Source organism: Capricornis sumatraensis, chromosome 15 (assembly GCF_032405125.1).
Source record: "Capricornis sumatraensis isolate serow.1 chromosome 15, serow.2, whole genome shotgun sequence".
Taxonomy (NCBI): Eukaryota; Metazoa; Chordata; class Mammalia; order Artiodactyla; family Bovidae; genus Capricornis; species Capricornis sumatraensis.
Genome location: NC_091083.1, coordinates 35,663,481 through 35,683,647, shown reverse-complemented (window position 1 = coordinate 35,683,647; position 20,167 = coordinate 35,663,481). Strand labels below are relative to the sequence as shown.

Here is a 20,167-nt window from a genome sequence, read left to right as displayed (position 1 = left end):
AGAACCTTACACAGCCCATGGGAAGCCCCACTGATATCAGTCTCACATACAGCCAACAATCTGTGTGGACCACGACTGTGATGTGAACCTCAGTGAACAGTGATACTCACTGATCAGAACTCAGACCCTTCCCTGAGCTTCAGCATGGAAACCATGTCCTGGGAGAAATGAACTAAGCTCATGAGGGAAAGAGCCTCTCATCCCCATCTTTGGAATATCATGGACTTTAAATAGGTCGATGATTTTGAAGAACCAGAAGCTGCGTTATTTGGTTAGCTTAGGGTGAACTGGTCACCCAACACAATGGTGTTCTGATCTAGAAAAGTTAAGTTCTTTTACAGTAGCTGCTATCCTGTTTGTGGACCTAAAGTAGAAACATACCTATAAGCAATCGCTCCTTAAGACTAATGAACCTTCTGAAAGAATTATTTGGTGGTGGTTTAGTCGCTAAGTCGTGTCCGCAGACTCTTGCGGACTGTAGCCTGCCAGCCTCTTCTGTCCGTAGGGATCCTCTAGGCAAGAATACTTGAGTAGGTTGCCAGTTCCTTCTCCAGGGCATCTTTCCAACCCAGGAATCGAACCCGGGCCTCCTGCATTGCAGGCAGATTCTTTACCAACCGAGCTATGAGGGAAGCTGAATTACTTAGAGCAACACAAACACATGATGGTCAGAAATATACAACTAAAAGTTTGGGAAAAGAAACCATGCTTTTACCTTTTTACTTGTAGCCTTCTTTCCTTCTCATCTGCTAACATATTTCAATATGTTCCAACATATTCCAATAGTTCTAATTTTCCAACAAATAGCTATTTTTAATTTTTCAACAAATAGGCCTGATTACAATGACTAATGGGCCATTTACCATAGAGAGTAACAAAATACTCTCATATGATTGTTCAGATTCTAAATTTATATATATATATTTATATATTTTATAATACATATTACATATACATTTATATATGCAAATGTATTATAAATTACAGACTTCCCTAGTGGCTCAGATGGTAAAAGTGTCTGCATACAATGCAGGAGACCTGGGTTCGATTCCTGGGTTGGGAAGAGCCCCTGGAGAAGGAAATGTCAACCCACTCCAGTATTCGTGCCTGGAAAATTCCATGGACAGAGGAGCCTGGTAGACTATAGTCCATGGGGTTGCAAAGAGTCAGACAGGACTGAGCGACTTCACTTCTTCATACATTTATAAGCATATGCCACACAATGACACATATTTATATCACACAATGCACCCTAGATCCAGCCACAGGTAAACTGTGGCTTTGTTACCAAGGACATGGATATTAATACCACAATGAGCTATGACTGCTCTGTCTGTTGTAAGAATGACTGAAATGAAAAATCATTGACAATACCAAGTGTGGGTGAAACTATGAAACAACAAATACTGTCCTCCACTGCTTGAGTGAGTGCAAATTGGTTCATCCCTTTGGATAAATGTCCTGCAGTATTTACTCGAGCTGCACATATAACCCAGCAGTCTATTCAATGAACAACAATGTATTCACATATAAGATCACAGGAAGATACAGGAATGCATGTCACAGCATGGCTCTCAATAACCCCAACTGGAAATGACTCAAAGTCCAGCAACAGCAGGGGAGATAAACCAATTGTGGCATGTTCACCCAACGAAATACTATACAGCAAGGAAAATGAGCCAGTTATTGAAACATACAACATAGATGAATATAACAATGGTAAGGTCGAGTGAAAGAATTTAGTCAGAAAATAACTCCGTTTATACAAAATCCACAAAAGAGGCCAAGTGAATTATGGTCTCAGAAGGAGGGACAATGCTTGCTTACCTTTAGCATGAAGGAAGAATTACTGATAGAGGTCCAAGGGGGCATCTTGGGTGCTAGTAATACTGATACCTAGTTCTTGACCTGGCAGTTGGTTCACTTTGTGAGATCTCAGACTGAACACTTACAATTTGTGTATTTTTCAGTATGTATGTTACATATCAATAAGAATGCTGATTATCTTTTTAATTAAAATTTTTGTTTGGGCTGCACCATTCAGCTTGTGGGATCTTTGTTCTCGAACCAGGGATTGAACCTAGTTCCTCAGCAATGAAAATGCTGAGTACTAACCATGGACTACCAGGGAATTCCCAAGAATGTTTAAACATTAAAATTTTTAAAGTTAAAAATAAGCCTTTTACAGTTATTTTTAAAAACCTTTTAAAATTATATTAAAATTAAAAATAATATTTTTCAAAGAAAAAATAGATCTACTTTCAAGCCCAACTGTCTACATATGTAGATAATTGTATTAGTTTACTAGGGCTGCCATAACAGAACAACAGAAATGTATTTTCTCACAGTCTGGAGGCTGGAAGTTCAAGGTCAGGGTGCTGGCAGGGTTGTTGGCTGCTAAGATCTCTCTTCTTGGCTCAGGGACACCTACCTTCTCCCCACTGTCCTCCCAATGGCCTATTTCTTGTGCACGCACATTCTTGGGGCATCTTCTTTACAGGGGCATCAGATTAGGTCCCCACTCTTATGACCTCTGCTGCTGCTGCTGCTGCTGCTGCTGCTGAGTCGCTTCAGTCATGTCCGACTCTGTGTGACCCCAGAGACGGCAGCCCACCAGGCTCCCCCGTCCCTGGGATTCTCCAAGCAAGAACACTGGAGTGGGTTGCCATTTCCTTCTCCAATGCATGAAGGTGAAAAGTGAAAGTGAAGTCGCTCAGTCGTGTCCGACTCGTAGCGATCCCATGGACTGCAGCCTATCAGGCTCCTCATTCCATGGGATTTTCCAGGCAAGAGTACTGGAGTGGGGTGCCATTGCCTTCCTTAATTACCTCTTTACTACCTTAACTGCCAAGTACAGTCACATCGGCAATTAGGGCTTCAACCTATGAACTCTGGGAGGGTTCCCAATTCAATCTATAATAAACTCTCTGACACTCTCAATTAAAAAAAAAAAGAATACTTTTCTTTATGTAAAATGTTCACATTTTCAACCTCTAAAATATTTAAATCTCATTATCTTTAAGACCACCTCAAAGTACCAGATGTTTCCCAAGTACTTTAAAGTCTTCATCATATACAGTTTGTAAGGTTTTCAAAATTACATGGAAATTATTTTTAATTCAAGGACAGGGAAAAAACCTAATTATATTTTTAAATAGAACCTGGTTTTATTGACAATACACCATTCCAATACCGATTATACACGAACTCTTGCCACAGACAAGTAATGAATAATAGATATGGGTCACCTGTTTAACAAAACAACTACACATGATAAGAAGGAAACATTGAAAAGGAGTACTTTCAAATGATTTAACATAACACATACTTATTGTTACCACCTACCCCGCATTTCTGCAAATCCTCCAGTGAAACTTTAATCTATTAAATATTTAGTAATGCCAGGGTGACTTATGCTTATTTTCAAATGGTCGCAAAATATGAACGTGATTCTAATGGAATAGAGAATAAATCATCCAAGGAAAAATATAGTGCCTGACTCAGCATTCTTGCCAAAGATCCTGGTTATCCTTCTGTGACAGGATCAACGGGGCACCTTGGGGTTCATGATGCCTATATAATTATACCCCAAATCTAGGTCACAGCAAGCACCTCATTACACTGAGATTCAAACAGCTAAACCTTTATTTCAAGAAGACAAACTTTTAGGATAGTCTTTTTTCCAATCTGCTTACATGCTCACATGTGCTTTGGAAATATATATTTAAATTAATACTAAGTCACTTGGTAGCTCTCTTTATCATTTATAACTGTTTCATGCACATAATCTCATATATCACCAAGAACACAACGCAAAAGGAAGTTATCGGAAGGAAAAACAAAGTCCAGTTACTATATGCAGTGTAGCAATCCCTATGGATTAAGTTACCAAAACTTCATGAAAGGAGAATTCAGAGTCAAAGGGACAAATGGAAAATGGTGCCCAACAACTGTCTTAAAAAGACATTTTTAGAGTTCAATGAGTCCCAATTTATTTCTATCACAGTATCTTTGCTCACTAGAAACACTGCAGTTTTTCTTTCCGTGCAATTTTGACCAGCTACCTGTCACTCCGCAGGGCTTTGCTGTAGCCTCTGTTTCCTAAGAAGCTTATTTCTTTTTGCTTCAGATCCTTCAGTCTTCAGTCTTGAGATGATTACTCAGAGTGTGGATTCTAGCCCTCCAGGGTCAATCTCCCAGTCCCAAAGGCAGAATATGGAGGCTTGAAATGGGAAAGGCCTTGGGTGATTTTCCTTTAAGGGGCTCACCTAAGCCAAGATTGAGGCTCTCCACTCAGACCCAGAACACCTGAATTCTGCCCACGACAACCTCAGGCCAACACACACCCCCTTAGTGCCCATCACACCCTGCCCAGCAACTCTGCCACCATCAGAATGTGGCCCCTCACGTAGCTTCATCTTCCTTTCTCAATGTCTCTGAGCCACAAAAGTTCCACTCCTTCTTAAACAGCTCTCTTTTTCTACCTTTCTGCAACCAAAATATATCCCAGGTTGCAGAGACCAGAACCAAAGTTTTTCCAGTTGCCTGGAAAGTTACTGAGGTTACTCAGACTTACCGTCGGTGCCTTTGATGCAGGGAGCAGATGGCTGAACTCGGGTCATCCTTTGTCTGTGTCGGAAAAGTGGAAGGAGGCAGCGACCAGCCAAAAACAAAGTCCCCATGAACGTAACAGGTCAACATGTTTGGGCTGAACAGGTGCGCTAACTAACTTGGGGGAAAGACAAGGGGAAAGGACCCGAAAAGTGGTGAGGAAATGGTTTCCTTTCCAACAGAGATGGCGCAGCGCTCGTGGCGGCCAATCATCTCCTGGAGTGAGATCTCACAGACAAGAGATGATTTATGAGCCTAACTAAAAGGGAGGTCCTTGCGCCGGGAGAGCAGTCACCCTAGCAAGCTCCTCCCACATTTCCCCTGCCACTGACAAGCATCAGCTTAAGATGCTCGTGTACCTATATCTGATGAGACTTTAGCCTCACCTGTAACCTATTGTCCTCAGAGATCTGGTTGCCTTCTTTATGTAACCGAGGACAAGAGTGTTTTGATGTTAGGGATCCTGACACTGCTTAGGGGCAGTTTCAAACTCCTGAGCAAGAATCCAAGTGAACTGAGACAAAGGCTTTGTCTCCAAAGGCAGTTTCAATTACGACTCCAAGATACCCTGTGCTTTATTTGACCTCAGTACCCTCAGCCTTTTCAAGAGCAGGGCTAATCTCTTTTCCAAGCCAAGCCCCATATGGGAAGAAAAAAACTCCAGCTGGAGGAACACCCTTTTCTCAACTCAGAGCAGGTGGTATGGATGCCTGCCACCCCCAACCCCTACCACCACTTTCACTTCCCCAATGAACCCCCAAACCTGGAATCATTTCTACAGGAGTTCACTCTGTTATGAAGAAATCCTTTGTAATGAAGTTTGCATTTCTCTTTCCCCAACGTGCTGGGAAAGAATGTAATTACAACATATAGTCTCACTTAAAATTTAAATATATTAATTAAGAAGCTCCAATATTTTGGCCACCTGATGTGAAGCACTGACTCACTGGAAAAGACCCTGAAGCTGGGAAAGACTGAAGGCAAGAGGAGAAGGGGGCGACAAAGGATGAGATGGTTAGATAGCATCAAAGACTCAATGGATATGAGTTTGAGCCAACTCTGAGAGATTATGAAGGACAAGGAAGCCTGGTGTGGTGCAGTTCGTGGGGTCACAAAGAATCAGACATGACTTAGTGACTGAACAACGAATGACTGTGACATTCAATGGAACAATATCACTTCAATTAAAAGTAAGTACAATAAGACTATATAAATCACAGGGATGACACTGTTAAAACCACCTCTTAAAAAAACTAAACTGAATTCATTTTCATAGACTTCTTCAAACTGTGAATTAAAAAGCTCCTTTACCTGACGAACGAAGCTATTTGAGGTAGTGTCAGAAGAAGTGCTCCCATCGGATCCTTTAAATCTGTTTTTCCTTCTGGCTCCTTTTCCATATGACTACAAAAAAGAAAACCAAAGACAAATGAGATTATTATTAGACCCTCACACAGGAATCTAGACCTACGTCCAGAAAATGTTCTAGATCAAGACAAGGGATAAATTGCCATCACATGAGCACGATTAAAAAGTTACTGGAGACCAAACATATTCCACTTATATGTGGAATCTAAAATAGGACACAAATGAACATGTCTATGAAACAGACTCACAGAGAGAACAGACTTGCGGTTGCCCAGGGAGGCAGGTTGGGGAGAAAATGGAGTGAGAGTCTGGGGTTAGCAGATGCAAACTCATATACAGGATGGATAAATGACAAGGTCCTACTGCGCAGCACAGGGAACTATATTCAACATCCTCTATTCAACATAATAGAAAAGATGAAAAAGAATGTATGTATGTACATAACTAAATCACTTTGCTGTATAGCAGAAATTAACACAACATTGTAAGTCAACTATACTTCAATAAAATAACGTGTTTTAAAAAGTGATTGGTGGAATCACAAATATTTATTTCAAATCAGTGACTTTATAGGGAGGAGAGGGTTCTAGAGAAAGCATTTCATAGTGGTGAATTGGGCTTCCCTGATGGCTCAGTGGTAAAGAATCTGCCTGCCAATGCAGGAGATGCAAGTTCAGTCCCTGGGTTGGCAAGATACTCTAGAGAAAGAAATGGCAGCCCACTCCAGTATTCTTCCCCGAGAAAGCCCACGGACAGAGGAGCCTGGCCGGCTGCAAGTCCATGGCGTCACAAAAGAGTTGGTCATGACTTAGTGACTAAACAACTACAACAACTGTCGAATTAAAATAATTTAAGCTCTGTTAGCATATCTCTGGTCAAGAGGCAGAGGCCACTAAAGATAATACATTTAAAAAAATAAACATTTACGTGTAGGAGGGACTGGGGCAAAATTACTGTGAGAGGAAAGCAACTTGTCAAAACCCTTCAGAGAGATGAATGCAGCTCTTGCTGGTCAGTCACTCAGTTACGTCTGACTGTTTGTGACCCCACGGACTGCAGCATGCCAGGCTCCTCTGTCCTCCACTATCTCCCGGAGTTTGCTCAAACTCATGTCCATAGAGTCGATGATGCCATCCAACCAACTCGTCCGTTGTCGCCTCCTTCTCCTATCCTCAATCTTTCCCAGCATCGGGGTCTTTTCCAGTGAGTCAGCTCTTCACATCAGGTGGCCAGATTATTGGAGCTTCAGCTTCGGGATCAGTCCTTCCAATGAATATTCAGGGTCGATTTCCATTAGGATTGACTGGTTTGATCTCCTTGTTGCCCAAGGGACTCTCAAGAGTCTTCTCCAGCACCATGGTTTGAAAGCATAATGAAATACTGTTTCCCAGCAGTGCTGAACAGCCCCTTTTTGGTTCTTTTCATGTTTTAATTTGTAATTCCACAGGTATTCCTATATTGGTGTGGTCCTTGCACATGATGGCTCAGGAACCTTTACAATATAAATTCTGACTACCTTTACATATAGATAGATTAGTATAGGTTGATAAATCTAGATGAAATATGAATGAAGCAGTGTCAATTCTTCATATTGTATGGATTTAGAGATTGGTTTTGGGAGATGTCGAAAGAGCTATGGAAGTGGTAGTGAATTACATGAAATTAAAACATTTTGTACAATTTTTCTGGCCCATTGTTGTAATGTTTGAATATGATGTGAAAAGCTTGTTCTTTTGTTAATAGGAATAGAAAAGAGTTTTATTTGAGCCGCTGAGAACTACAGCCTGAAAGACAGCTTCTCAGACAGCTCTGAGGAACTGTTCTGGAAAAGCATGGTTTTCACCAGTTTATTTTTTTTTTAATTTTTTTAAAATATAGTTGATTTACAATGCTGTGTTACTTTCTGCTGTACAGCAAAGTGACTCAGTTATATATGTGTGTATATATATATATACACACACATATATATTATTTTTTATATTCTTTTCTATGATGGTTTATCACAGTATATTGAAGATGGTTCCCTGTGCTATATAGCAGGACCTTGTTCATCTCAAAAGCCTGCTCTTTAATCACTCAACTGTTCTGCTGGGAAGGCAAGAAAAATAGATTGTATGGACTTGTAATAATAAGTAGCGGTAGTAAGCATTTAAGAACAGGATGTTAAAGGTAAGACAGTTTGTCTCAGTAGTAGGATAAAGCCGAGCACAAACACCTACAAAGGACCTTCCTTTTTTTAAAACTATACCCACAGCTTACTTTCAGAGCACTGAGAATAAACTATACATTCATCTATGGTTAATTCTAGGCAGGAATAAAGGTGCTGAGAAGATCACAGATGAAAATGTAAGTCAAAAATAGCTCAGCACTGAGCTTTACAGGTAAATAGACACAGGCAGGAATCCTGAAGACCTTGAGCAACTTTCTTAACCTCGCTAAACCTCAGTCTTCTCATCCTTAAAATAGTAAGACTTACCTTCTAGGTGGTTTTAGGTATTAAATGAAGGAATGTATTGATAACATTTACTGTAAGACCTAGCACATGATAAGGGCTCAAAATAATATTATAAAATGTGACACCCACATTAGGGTGACAAGGGTGGAGAAAAATTGGGCTAAAATGTATTATGTGTTTAGAAGGCCCACAGAGACTTCACTGGATGATCAGAATTAACAAAATTTGCTTTTTTAAAATCACCATGTTCGGGTTTTGAAAATGCTACTTTTGTTATATTTTACACATTCATATGGTTTTCATTAAAATAGAAATATAAACCATAATATACATAGCACTTAGGCAAGCTGAAATCTCTTACAAACATTTGTGTTATGAGTAATTTAGATGAATTTGCAATCAGTGAGAGGGGTGGTATAATTTTAAAGCAAAAATTTGCCTTAAATATGTTTGTTCTCTTCCAAGTACTGAAGGGATTTATATAATACAAATGTGTTTCCATGGCATTTAATTAACTCTCGACTTCATAAAAGGAAAGACAATCTAGGCTGGGCTTTCATAATACAAGGTTCTCTTCACGTAACAGCATATTCTTCTTACTTTTGTAAACATTATGCAGTAAACTGTTGAAAAATAACATTCTTTCAACAATGTTCTTCCTTTTCCAACTATTATGGAAAGGTTCGCACAGAAGTGTCTTCCAAGGCCTAGCAATGTGAAAGTTTGAAAGTCTCCTTAAAATTAAAAAATAAATTTTTTATATTATTCCATGTGGTAAAATACTTATTACCTTGAAAGCAGTTTTAAAGCCTAACATATTTCCTTGAGGGAAGGTGAGGGCAGATCTATGTTAAATTTACTATGTAGCTTCATTTGGAGTATAAATTATCTTTGAGAATAAAAACAAAATATTCTATCATCCCAAATGCTGTTCGTGTCCCAACAGCATTGTTTGGACATGGGTGGAAAAAGCTGCTTTGAAGTCATACCATTATCATTTATTTTGGATTTTTAATGATAAATATGTTTTTACTATTCAGCTGCTTTGGAGTATAAGCTTTTTTCATGGCTGCTGACACTGCCCAGCAGGCACTGTGAGAACCACACAATATTTAAGACAGCCAGTCCCAGGGGAGGCTGCTGTTCTCTGCAAAAAATGAAACACATTTAAAAAGTCATTTTAATTTTTCCTGGCCCCTGGGGACACTGTTCATAAACATTATTTCAGGTGTACTTAGCTACAAATGCCATGTATCCAAGTTGGATTATTATAGGTTTCAACTGTACTAAGATACAGCTGATACACTTAAAAAAAGATGGCATACTGAATTGCACACAAACTGGTGATAATTTAATTTTTTTTTTTTTTGGCCATACGACATGTGAGACCTTAGTTCCCTGGCTAGGGATCGAACCCATGTCCTCTGCACTAGAAGTGTGGAATCTTAACCACTGGACCACCAGGAAAGTCCCCTGGTGATAGTACTGAGAAAAAATATCTTTTCCTTCAATCACTTAAATGTATGAGGGATGATTTATTCAAAGTGTTTCTGCTTAACAGTGTTAAAGCAAGTTCTTATTCATTATATATGTTTACTAAAAGTTAAAATAGATATGCTTAATTACACTTCTATTTACTAATTTCAGCAGTACTTTCTCTCTTATAATCTCCTTTTTAAAAAAAATGTAACTGTTGAGTGATGCTTCAATAATGAGTTATTTCCTATAACAATATCCAGGATCAAGAAGAAAATAATTAAAGCAACTTTTGCAAAGCTAATAGTCCATCTTTACATGCTTTTAAAAAGGTTAGTGAAAATTAATACTATCATTCCCAAATGAAGCTACATTAAGTTGCATACATATTTAAAATTGAGTCTAACTTACTAAAATGTCATCTATATAAGTTATTCAAAATTCTGGAAAGTGAGGATCAGACTGTTTCAGATGAAGGAATTAAAAAAAAAAGAAAAAAACTGAAGGCCAACCCTCACCCAAATGGTAAAAGACAGGAAAGAATAAGTATTCAAATATGTAGCTGCCTAAACTTGGAAAAGAAGTATAGTTTTCTTAACTGGCTACTTCAAATGCAGCTACTTTTATGAGCAATGGGGTTTCTAAATTTTTTTAGCAACACTAAGTATCTAAACATCTGCTATTAAATATATGAAATGATTAATAGAGTTTCAGGATGTAAAGGAAGAGAACACGGCCGGGCTGTCAAGAGTGCCAAGTGTAACCCATAATACTCTCTAGGATACATCCCTACAGTCTAAAAGTCACTAATGTCCACTCATTGCCTCTTATTAATAGTTATATTAGCTTAATAAGGAAATGGCAACCCACTTCAGTATTCTTGCCTGGGAAATCCCATGGACAGAGGAGCCTGGCAGGCTACAGTCCATGGGGTCACAAAGAGTCGGACACCACAGAGCACGCACATAGCTTAATAAAACCAGCGACGTCAACCACAGCAAATAGGAAAAAAAGAAAACTGTGTACAACATCACTCATTATTACAGAAATGCAGATCAAAACTACAATAATGTATCCCCTCACACTGGTCAGAATGGCCATCAATGAAAAGTCCACAAACAATAAATGGAGAGGGTGTGGCGCAAAGGGGACCCTCCGACACTGTTGGTGGGAATGTATGTTGATGCAGCCACTATGGAGAACAGTATGAAGGTTCTTTAAAAAATTAAAAATAGAACTACCATGTGACCCAGCAGTGCCATTACTAGGAACATACCCTGAAAAAGACCCATTATTAAAAAAGACACATGCACCTCAATGTTCATTGCAGCACAATTTACAACAGCCAGAACATGGAAGCAACCTAAATGTCCATGGGCAGGTCAATGGGTAAAGAAGAAGATATGGCACATATCTACCAGGGACGACTATTCAGACATAAAAAGGAATGAAACTGGGTCAATTGTAGGCATGTGGGTGGGTCAAGAGTCTGTCATACACAGTGATATAAGTTAGAAAGACAAAACCAAATACCATATATTAAACATATAGAGAGAATCTAGAAAATGGTACACATGAATCTATTTGCAGGCAGGAACAGAGACATGGCAGTGGGGGGCAAAGGAGGGATGAACTGGGAGATTGGGATTGATATATGTACACTGTTGTTGTTTTAGTTACTAAATTGTGTCCGACTCTTTTGCAACCCTCTGTACTGTAGCCTGCCAGGCTCATCTGTCCATGGGATTTCCCAGGCAAGAACACTGGAGCGGGTTGCCACTTACTTCTCCAAGGGATCTTCCCAACCCAGAGATGGAACCCGCATCTCCTGCTTGGCAGGTGATTCTTGACCACTGAGCCACCTGGGAAACCCCCATATATACTCTGTGTAAAATAGATTGCTAGTGGGAAGTTGCTGTATAACACAGGAAGCTCAGCTCGGTGCTCTGTGACAACCTAGAGGGGTGGAATAGGGGGAGGTGGGAAGTGATCTATGTATATATATAGCTGATTCACTTTGCTCTGCAGTAGAAACTAACATAATGTTGTAAAGCAACTATACCCCCAATACAAAAATAAAAAATAAATTACCTCTCCTAAAACAGTAGACAAGTAACATTTCAGAAACCAGAAAAAATTTAAGAAATTACCACAAATATATGAATGACATTAAAAAGATATCCACCATTCACCAAGATTATGTTAAGATCATCTTCGTCTGAAAGACTGTTTTCTTTGATACTAAATAACTTTTAAAGTTGGATTGCAATCTTAAACTCAGCAAATGGTCACATGTCCACAGATCATTGAAACCTAATCTCTGTATGATTGGAAGCAGACGGTAGTTAATTACAGCAGACACCAGTTAACTAGACACTATAGCCCAGTTTTGCACACAAAGTTGGCTTGGTGGCCCTTGGGAATAGTTTTGAAGATGTCAGCTTCTCTGGTTGATGAATAAGGTAACAGTTTTCCTCCCTATGAACTGCTCCCTGTGAGCATAATGCTGATAACCTGAAATTAGTTTCCGGCCCTCTTGATCAGCATTCACTGCTATTTATCCCTTCCAAATGCGGACTTTCCTCATTTTAGGGTCTGAAGCAAAGGCAACCAAAACTCCATGGAGAGGACTCAGACAGTTAATATCCTCATTTACCATCAGTTTTGGGTGAACAAGGCTATCAGGTCCTTTACTAGGAGAGAAGGCAGTGAGATATCTCCTCCCTAGAAAAGGGAAGAGAGCAAATTCTCCATATGCATTGGTTTACACAAAACCAGAAAGGAATCAAGAAACAGAATAAATAGAGCTCTTCAGGTAGAGAAGGGAGAGGAGACAAGGCCAGGGCGGGAGATGGTCAAGGGCCAAGCTTACCTTCTTCACAGTTTACCTCCAGCCATGTTTGGAAAGAACTATTGAGACAGCCCCAGTCACTTAAGTGGTGTCATAATTAATCTGAACTCCCTGTCATTGTGAAAGTCCATGTTGTGCCATAAACTCTTGGCAGGACCAAGACAAGTCCCCACAGTCACAAAATCTAGGAGGGCTAATTCTTTACACACACAGGATTAACATATTTTGCTCAGCTTCTCTCTCTTTTTATTTGAGTATAATTGCTTTACAGTGTTGTGCTAGTTTCTACTGTACAGCCAAATAAATCAGCTATATGTATACTTACATTCACTCATTTTTGGATTTCCTTCCCATTTAGGTCACCACAGAGCACTGAACCTACTGTGCTTTACAGTAGGTTCTCATTAATTATCTATTTTATGCATAGTATCAATAGTGTGTAGATGTCAATTCCAATCTCCCAATTCATCCCATACTCAGCTTTTCTTAAAAGGACTAAGGCAACAGACTATATAATTCAATGCAACCAAATAGAGCAACAGGTAAACTAATTCTTTACATAAAAGGAAAATAGAATAGGAACATAAAACCACAAAACCAACTAAATTTCCAGTCACTCAGATAGACAGATATTATGTTTTGAGGTTTAAAACGCACTCAGAAATCCCGATGAGCAGGTTTGTAAATTTCGCCCAGGCAATGCCAGAACAAAATCCCATCAGAGAGGCAAGTGACGGAGGCTGGGAGCAAGGGTTAGACAAGCAAGGTTAGAGGGGCAAGATATGGAAGCCCAGGACCCAAGTCCATTATGCGAAGAGGCTGCAAAGGCTGAACTGAACCTCGGACCCCAAAAAGTCTGTGGAAAGTGGTACTGACCTGGGGGAAAAGCTGCTGCTCTTTTCACATAAAGCACCCTGCTGCAGGATTCAGGATATTGCCCTGACCAGGCTGTATTAGACAATGTGCTTGAGAAGCATCTGGCAAACTCGGATGGGGTGGAGCCAGCCGGGTTTCGTTGCCAGGAGCAAAACAAACAGGCCCTCTGCTTACTGTGCGTTCATCTCCAGGTGCAATTGGAGGTCCTGGTTACCAGCTCTTTGAGGCCTAAGTGCTGAGATCCTGCTCTTGCTTCACCCGTTTCCTCCTCTGCTACATCCTGGTCTCAGTTCCTTTCACCCTGAGTGTGCATCCACCCAGCCTCCATCCAGATCTGTTTAACTCCCTGGAGAATTCCCAGTGCTGTGCTTTTAGACTAATGCTGTCCAATAGAAATAAAAGTCACCTACGTAATAGGAATTTTCTAGTAGTTCTATTAAAATGGTAAAAGGCAACAGAGCAAGTGAATTGTAATAATGTATCTGGCTAAATGTATCAAAGGGCATCCAGTGGTCAAGATGGTAAAGAATTCGCCTGTTGGGAGACTTGGGTTCAAAAGATCCCCTGGAAGAGGAAATGCAACCCACTCCAGTACTCTTGCCTGGAGAATCCCCATTGACAGAGGAGCCTGGTGGGCTGCAGTCCATGGGGTCGCAAGGAGTCAGACACGACTGAGCGACTTTCACTTTCGTGTCCCTGTGATTGCACTTTTGATACATTGTGCTGTGCTGTGCTTAGTCACTCAATCGTGTCCAACTCTTTGTGACTCCGTGGACTGTAAAGTCCATGGAATTCTCCAGGCCAGAATACTGGAGTGGGTAGCTGTTCCCTTCTCCAGGGGATCTTCCCAACCCCACTATCAAACTCAGGTCTCCCGCACTGCGGGTGGATTCTTTACCAGCTGACCCATCAGGGAAGCCCAAGAACACTAGAATGGGTAGCCTATTCCTTCTCCAGAGGATATTCCAGACCCAGAATCAAACAGGGGTCTCCTGTAAAATACAGGTCTCCTCTGAACCTCTGAAAGAAATTGACTTTCATTGAGATAATATCCTTGATATTTCTTCATCTCTATATATATTTTTATTTTTTATTCATTTTTAATTGGAAGATGGCTTCCCCAATGGCACAGAGGTAAAGAATCCACCTGCAATGCAGAAGACATGGGTTCCATCCCTGGGTCTGGAAGATCCCCTGGAGAAAGAAAGGGCAACTTGCTCCAGTATTCCCACCTGGAAAATTCCACGGACAGAGGAGCTTGGCAGGCTGCAGTCCATGGAGTCACAAAAGAGTCTGACATAACTAATTGACTGAGTACACACACAATTGGAGGATAATTGCTTTACAACGTTGTGCTGGTTTTGCCATACAGTGTGAATCAGCCATAAGTATATATGTGTGTGCATGCTAAGTTGCTTCAGTTGTGTCTTATTCTTTGTGACACTATGCAGTGTAGCAGGCCAGGCCCCTCTGTCCATGGGATTTCCCAGGCAAGAATACTGGAGTGAGTTGCCATGCCCTCCTCCTCTGCTGCTGCTAAGTCGCTTCAGTCGTGTCCGACTCTGTGCGACCCCATAGACGGCAGCCCACCAGGCTCCCCCATCCCTGGGATTCTCCAGGCAAGAACACTGCAGTGGGTTGCCATTTCCTTCTCCAATGCATGAAAGTGAAAAGTGAAAGTGAAGTCACTCAGTTGTGTCCGACTCTTAGTGACCCCATGGACTATAGCCCACCAGGCTCCTCCGTCCAGGGGATTTTCCAGGCAAGAGTACTGGAGTGGGGTGCCATTGCCTTCTCCTGCCCTCCTCCTCTAAGTATACCTAAATATATGTATACATATATATATGTCACGTGTATTTTGTATTTTTAAGTTATCTGCATTTTTAGTTGATTTGTACCTGCCTACTTATTTGGTCTATATTTTGATGTCTTTTAAAATGTGTATTTTACACGTACAGCACATCTCAGTTCAAACCAGTCACATCTCAAGTGCTCAGAAGTCACATGTGACTAGTGGCTACTGCAGTGGACGGCACAGATTTGGAGTTTTGGAAGGACAGCGTTCGGTCAGCAACTTGACTTTGGAGGCAGACTGTGTCCAAGTTTGCACTGAGACTGTTCAACAGGTTACCTTAAAAGGGATGTGATGTGCTTAAATCTAAACTCTCAAGCATTTGCAGTTAGACTGTCACTTGCTTCTCATGTAAGAAATAGATCTATTTTGTTTATGACCACCTCCTAGGAATAGAGAGTAGGAAGGTGCCCCCTCCCTTGGCAGGATTTCTGACAGGAAAAAAGATCTTTTGCTTCGTTCAAATAGAACATGCAGTATAACCCAGAGGTGAAAGAGAAAGGATTCTTCAGACCAATGACTGCTGACAGAGAGAGATTCCACAAACGAAAACTCCATTTCTTGGGGGAATTACAGTGACTCAGTGTTGCAAAACAGAGGGATGCTCCAGAGACAGTCTTTTTTCCCCAGGTGGTTTATTGCTGGCCTAGCCTGCCCGGAGACATGGAAGAGATGCCTTCCCGAGTTTTCACAGCCCTGTGATGACATGATTTATTAGATATCAAATAAACAAGGCCATGTTTCCCTCAGATAATGGCTGTGATATGAACACAATTTAGGGGAAAATGCTTTCATTTTTGGAAGGGAGAACAAGGAGAAGGATGCTGATGCAGCCGAATGTTTATGCCTCTTACCTGCCTCTGTTATCCATTCCTCCCTGCCTCTCTCATTCAATCACTTGTAATTCCTATGGACTGGGTCTCTGGACTGTGTCCATCCGTAGTCCTGTCCTATCTATTATCTTTTCTCTATTTTCAGGTTAGACCTCATTACTCCTTGTCCAAACCGTTACATCAGTCTCCCCTCCAGCAGCTCTGCCTCTGGACTCCGGAGACTCCCAGCTCCCATACAGCATGCTCCCAGGCGAATCTTCTCCATGAGCTCTCACTCTGCTCCTTCCCTCAACCTCTTCCAAGGCTTTTTGTTGTTCATTACATTTCAGGTCCCAAAGCCTTCAAGATGCGGCCTCAATTGCCTTGTCAGACTTCTGCTTGACTAAACTCTAATCTGTACCTGTCCACGCTTTTCAAACTAGGGATTACAAATGTATCAGACTTGTAACTGCTGTTACTTGGCAGTCAGAATAGCTCCCTGAAGAGCTCTGGAGCATCTCTCTGATAGTCTGCGGAAATCTGACCCAGACTTCAAATCCTTTCTCGAATGCTACCTCTTCCATGAAGTCCTTACAGATTACTCCAAATAGAGTATCTGTGATCTTTTCCTTAGCAACCATCTAAGATTCAGTATTTCTCTTAGAGCCCCATGCCATACAATAGTCATCCATTCATCACCCTTGCAGCTACTGGAATGTACATTCTATGAAGGTAGAAAGTACGTCTTCTCCTTTCTGAATCATTTCCATGTTTGCAGCAACATCACAAATACTTGTTGCCTTACGTTTAACTACATAAATCACTAAGTAAATTAGTGTCTCTTATCTGCATGCAGTCATGCTTTCTATTTTGCCCTAACTTTGATCTCCAGGAATTCAGGAACTCTATTTTTATCATAAGAATAAAAACTGGAGAGGAAAAAAAAAAAAAAAGCAAAAAACCCTGAAGGAAGATCAAAGAGAAAAGAGGCTCTAAAAGTCCTTTTCTCCATCAATATTTAAGACCTTCATCCTAAAAAAAAAAAAAAAAAAGGAAGTCCCTGAGTGCATTTCTTGCTCTCATCTAACCTAGTGAGTATCTAGATAAAATCAGGAGCCTAGAACAAACGTGACAGGTGTTGGTAAGAATTCAGGCCCATTGGCAGAGGCCAGATGGAAATGTAGGTTGTTAGTTACATGTCCCCACTCGGTTTTGGCAGCCTAACAGCCCAAGGCTGACTAAAATCTAGCTGTCTTACCTCTAGGAGAGAATGAATTCCTCTACAAAAGATGTGGATTTCTGATTAAACAAATGATTGGTTTCTACATTTTTTTTTCATGCATTTCAAATCAAAATGAATGGTGTGTTTTAATCTGCACTTTTAATTCCCAGTGATAAAGAAAGTTCAACAAAGCTCCATGACCATGCCACTGGAACTACCATTATTAACAGTATTAAAATAGCTAAAGCAGTCAGTTTCTATCACCTATGAAAACAATTAAGCAGCCAAACATTTTATTACTGTGGCCCACTCCTGCCGACTTTACTACAGTAAATAAGACTAAGGCATTCTCTCCAGCATATACAAATATAAAGTACACAAATTATGTACTTGGAAATTTGACATAAATATAAAACTATAGAATCTTCCCACAATTTACAATCTAGCAAGCAGAGGTGAGACATTCTCCAAAGTGATGCTTGAAATGAAACCCTAACCTCTTTGCCAAGCAGCCCAGTTAGGAGTCTTAAAATATTTCCCTGCTAAGAGAAAAGTTGAGAGACTCCTTACCGCTGAGAACTGGAGGTGTCTGTAATCCAAACTGTACCTGCCAAAGCCTTACGTAAAAGCCACCTTATCACTGCCCAGTGCCTACAACTGACATCTCCTATTTCACAACGAGCAGCAACCCGGAATTTCCCCAGAAACCGCTAATACTCATCAGAAGGTGGCCTCGGAGCTCTCTGAGATGGCTAACATTTCAAGACCAAGGGAAAAATAAAAACTTTCGCGTCCCCAACTCGCTCTCTTCTGCAGCGAGCGAGGGGTCCAGGCAAACCTGGCCAGTGCCAGGAGGGGAGCCGAGCTGTCCCAGCGGTGTAACGCCCGGGTGCCCAGGGGGGTCGCAGCTGCTTGTGGGGAGGCAGGGGCAGAGCGCCCCCTCCCACGCCCCCCTGCCCGCTCCCACCCCATCACACGCCCCCTACTCCCACCCCGGCTCGGAGCTGGTCTAAAAGGGTCGGCGTCGGAGCAGAGTTGTAGAACCCCCCCCGCACCCCCCACCCCCGACTCACGATCTTGAGCAGGTCCAGTCCGCCCGCCTGATTCATGGCTGTCCATGCGCCTCTCCCGGGAAGGGGCGAGGAGGGCTGGCCTCGGGGGGGCAGCGTCTGAGGACCTGGAGGTCTCCCCCGCCCCCTTCCCACTGGCTTTGGGGAAGCAGAGGAAAATGGAAGCCGGAGAAGAGCCGGGGTTGGGGGGGAGAGCGGGAAGGCGGAGAGGAGCTGGGGGCGCCGGCGCCCGGAGAGGGAGAAGTGGGTGGCAAAGCGCGAGGGAAGGAGGCGGAGGCGGCGGGGAAGACCCAGGCCGGAGCGGACGGCCGGGCGAGGGATCCCCAGCAGAGCAGGCGGCGGGCGGGATGGAGCCCCGGCGCCCGGGCGGCTCACAAAGGAAGGGGAGGGCGCGGCGCTCTCGCTACCTGTGCGGCCGCTCCGAGCGCCCCCGCGGGAGCCGCGTTCTCCAGCAGTTCCATCTGGATCTCCTGCGCCACCACCGCCGCCGCTGTGGGAGGCGACTTGGACATGTCGCTCTGGACCATTGGCGAAAAGTCGGCCGGGAGCCAGCAGCCAGGCCCCCCCGCCCCACACCCCCCGGCGGTGGGTCCCCTCCTCCTTTCCCCTCCTGCCCGCTCCGGGGGCCGCCCGGGGGCTCGAGGCGCTCAGGGTGTGGGGCGCGGCCGGGCCAGGTTGGAACGCAAGGCGCGGGGGAGCCGGGCGGCGGGGGCGCTGGCAGGGCGAGCGCCGAGCGGGCACGGGAGCCGCCGGCGCCTGGGCAGGTCCTCGCCGAGAGGGAGGGCGCTCCGGCCGCGCGAGCCCAGGGGGAGGCGCGTCGGCCGGCGAGAGTGACAGGCCACCGAGACACCCAAAAGTTCCCCGCGGGAGGCGCGGGCCGCCGGGGCCCCGGGCGCAGCCGCCGCGCGTCGCCGTGGCACGCGCGCTGGAAAGTTTTCAAAGCCGCGAAAGCGAGGCCTCCCGCCCGGGGGCTTCCTTCCCCCGGCTGCCCAGTTCTACTCCCTCCGCTCCCCGCGGGCGGGAACAGGTCGCTGCTGCGGGGTTACCCGCGAGGCTCCGCGCCAACCCTGCGCTCCTGAAATCCCTCGAGGCCTCGAGCAGCCCCGCAGAGCAAGTGCCTCCCAAGGACCTCCCATCCCACCGGCCGTGGAAATCACTGGACGACGGCAGGAGTGAGGAGCCGGACCAGACGTGGGGCTGATGGGTGCGAACTGAGGATTGCGGTCCCCCACCCGAATCTGCAGCTGGCCTGGGCTGCCGGGTCCAAATAGACCACTTCCACGTCCGAAGGTTTTTCCTTTACGACTCCGGTTTGTCTTCACCTTTGCAAATCGCTTCTTGACTTTTCGGTAGAGTTGAGAAGTCTTCCTGTCACATTTTGGGGATAACAAGCATTTCCTTAGGATTCTGAATCTTGATCAGAGAGTAGCAGCCATAGTAAGAATGTTTCCTTCACAACAGAACTTTCAGCTCTTCCCAGTAAGAGTATGTGTGTGTGTGTGTATATATATATATATATATATATACACACACAAACACAGACACACACACAAATAGGGTAGCTCTTATTTCAA

The 20,167-nt window shown here is 43.1% G+C and overlaps 1 protein-coding gene across 3 annotated transcripts in view; it reads right to left on the bottom strand.

The window, feature by feature from the left end:
• Window positions 1-19,120, bottom strand: part of CACNB2 (calcium voltage-gated channel auxiliary subunit beta 2) — a 422,671-nt gene extending 403,551 nt beyond the window's left edge. For all 3 annotated transcript variants that reach the window (XM_068986884.1, XM_068986886.1, XM_068986885.1), the window contains exons 1-2: window positions 19,001-19,120; window positions 5,923-6,015 (exon numbers count right to left, since the gene is read on the bottom strand). In XM_068986884.1, the coding sequence (XP_068842985.1) occupies window positions 5,923-6,015; window positions 19,001-19,120 (213 nt within the window). The remainder of the gene's footprint in view (window positions 1-5,922; window positions 6,016-19,000) is intronic.
• Between the last annotated feature and the right edge of the window lie 1,047 nt (window positions 19,121-20,167).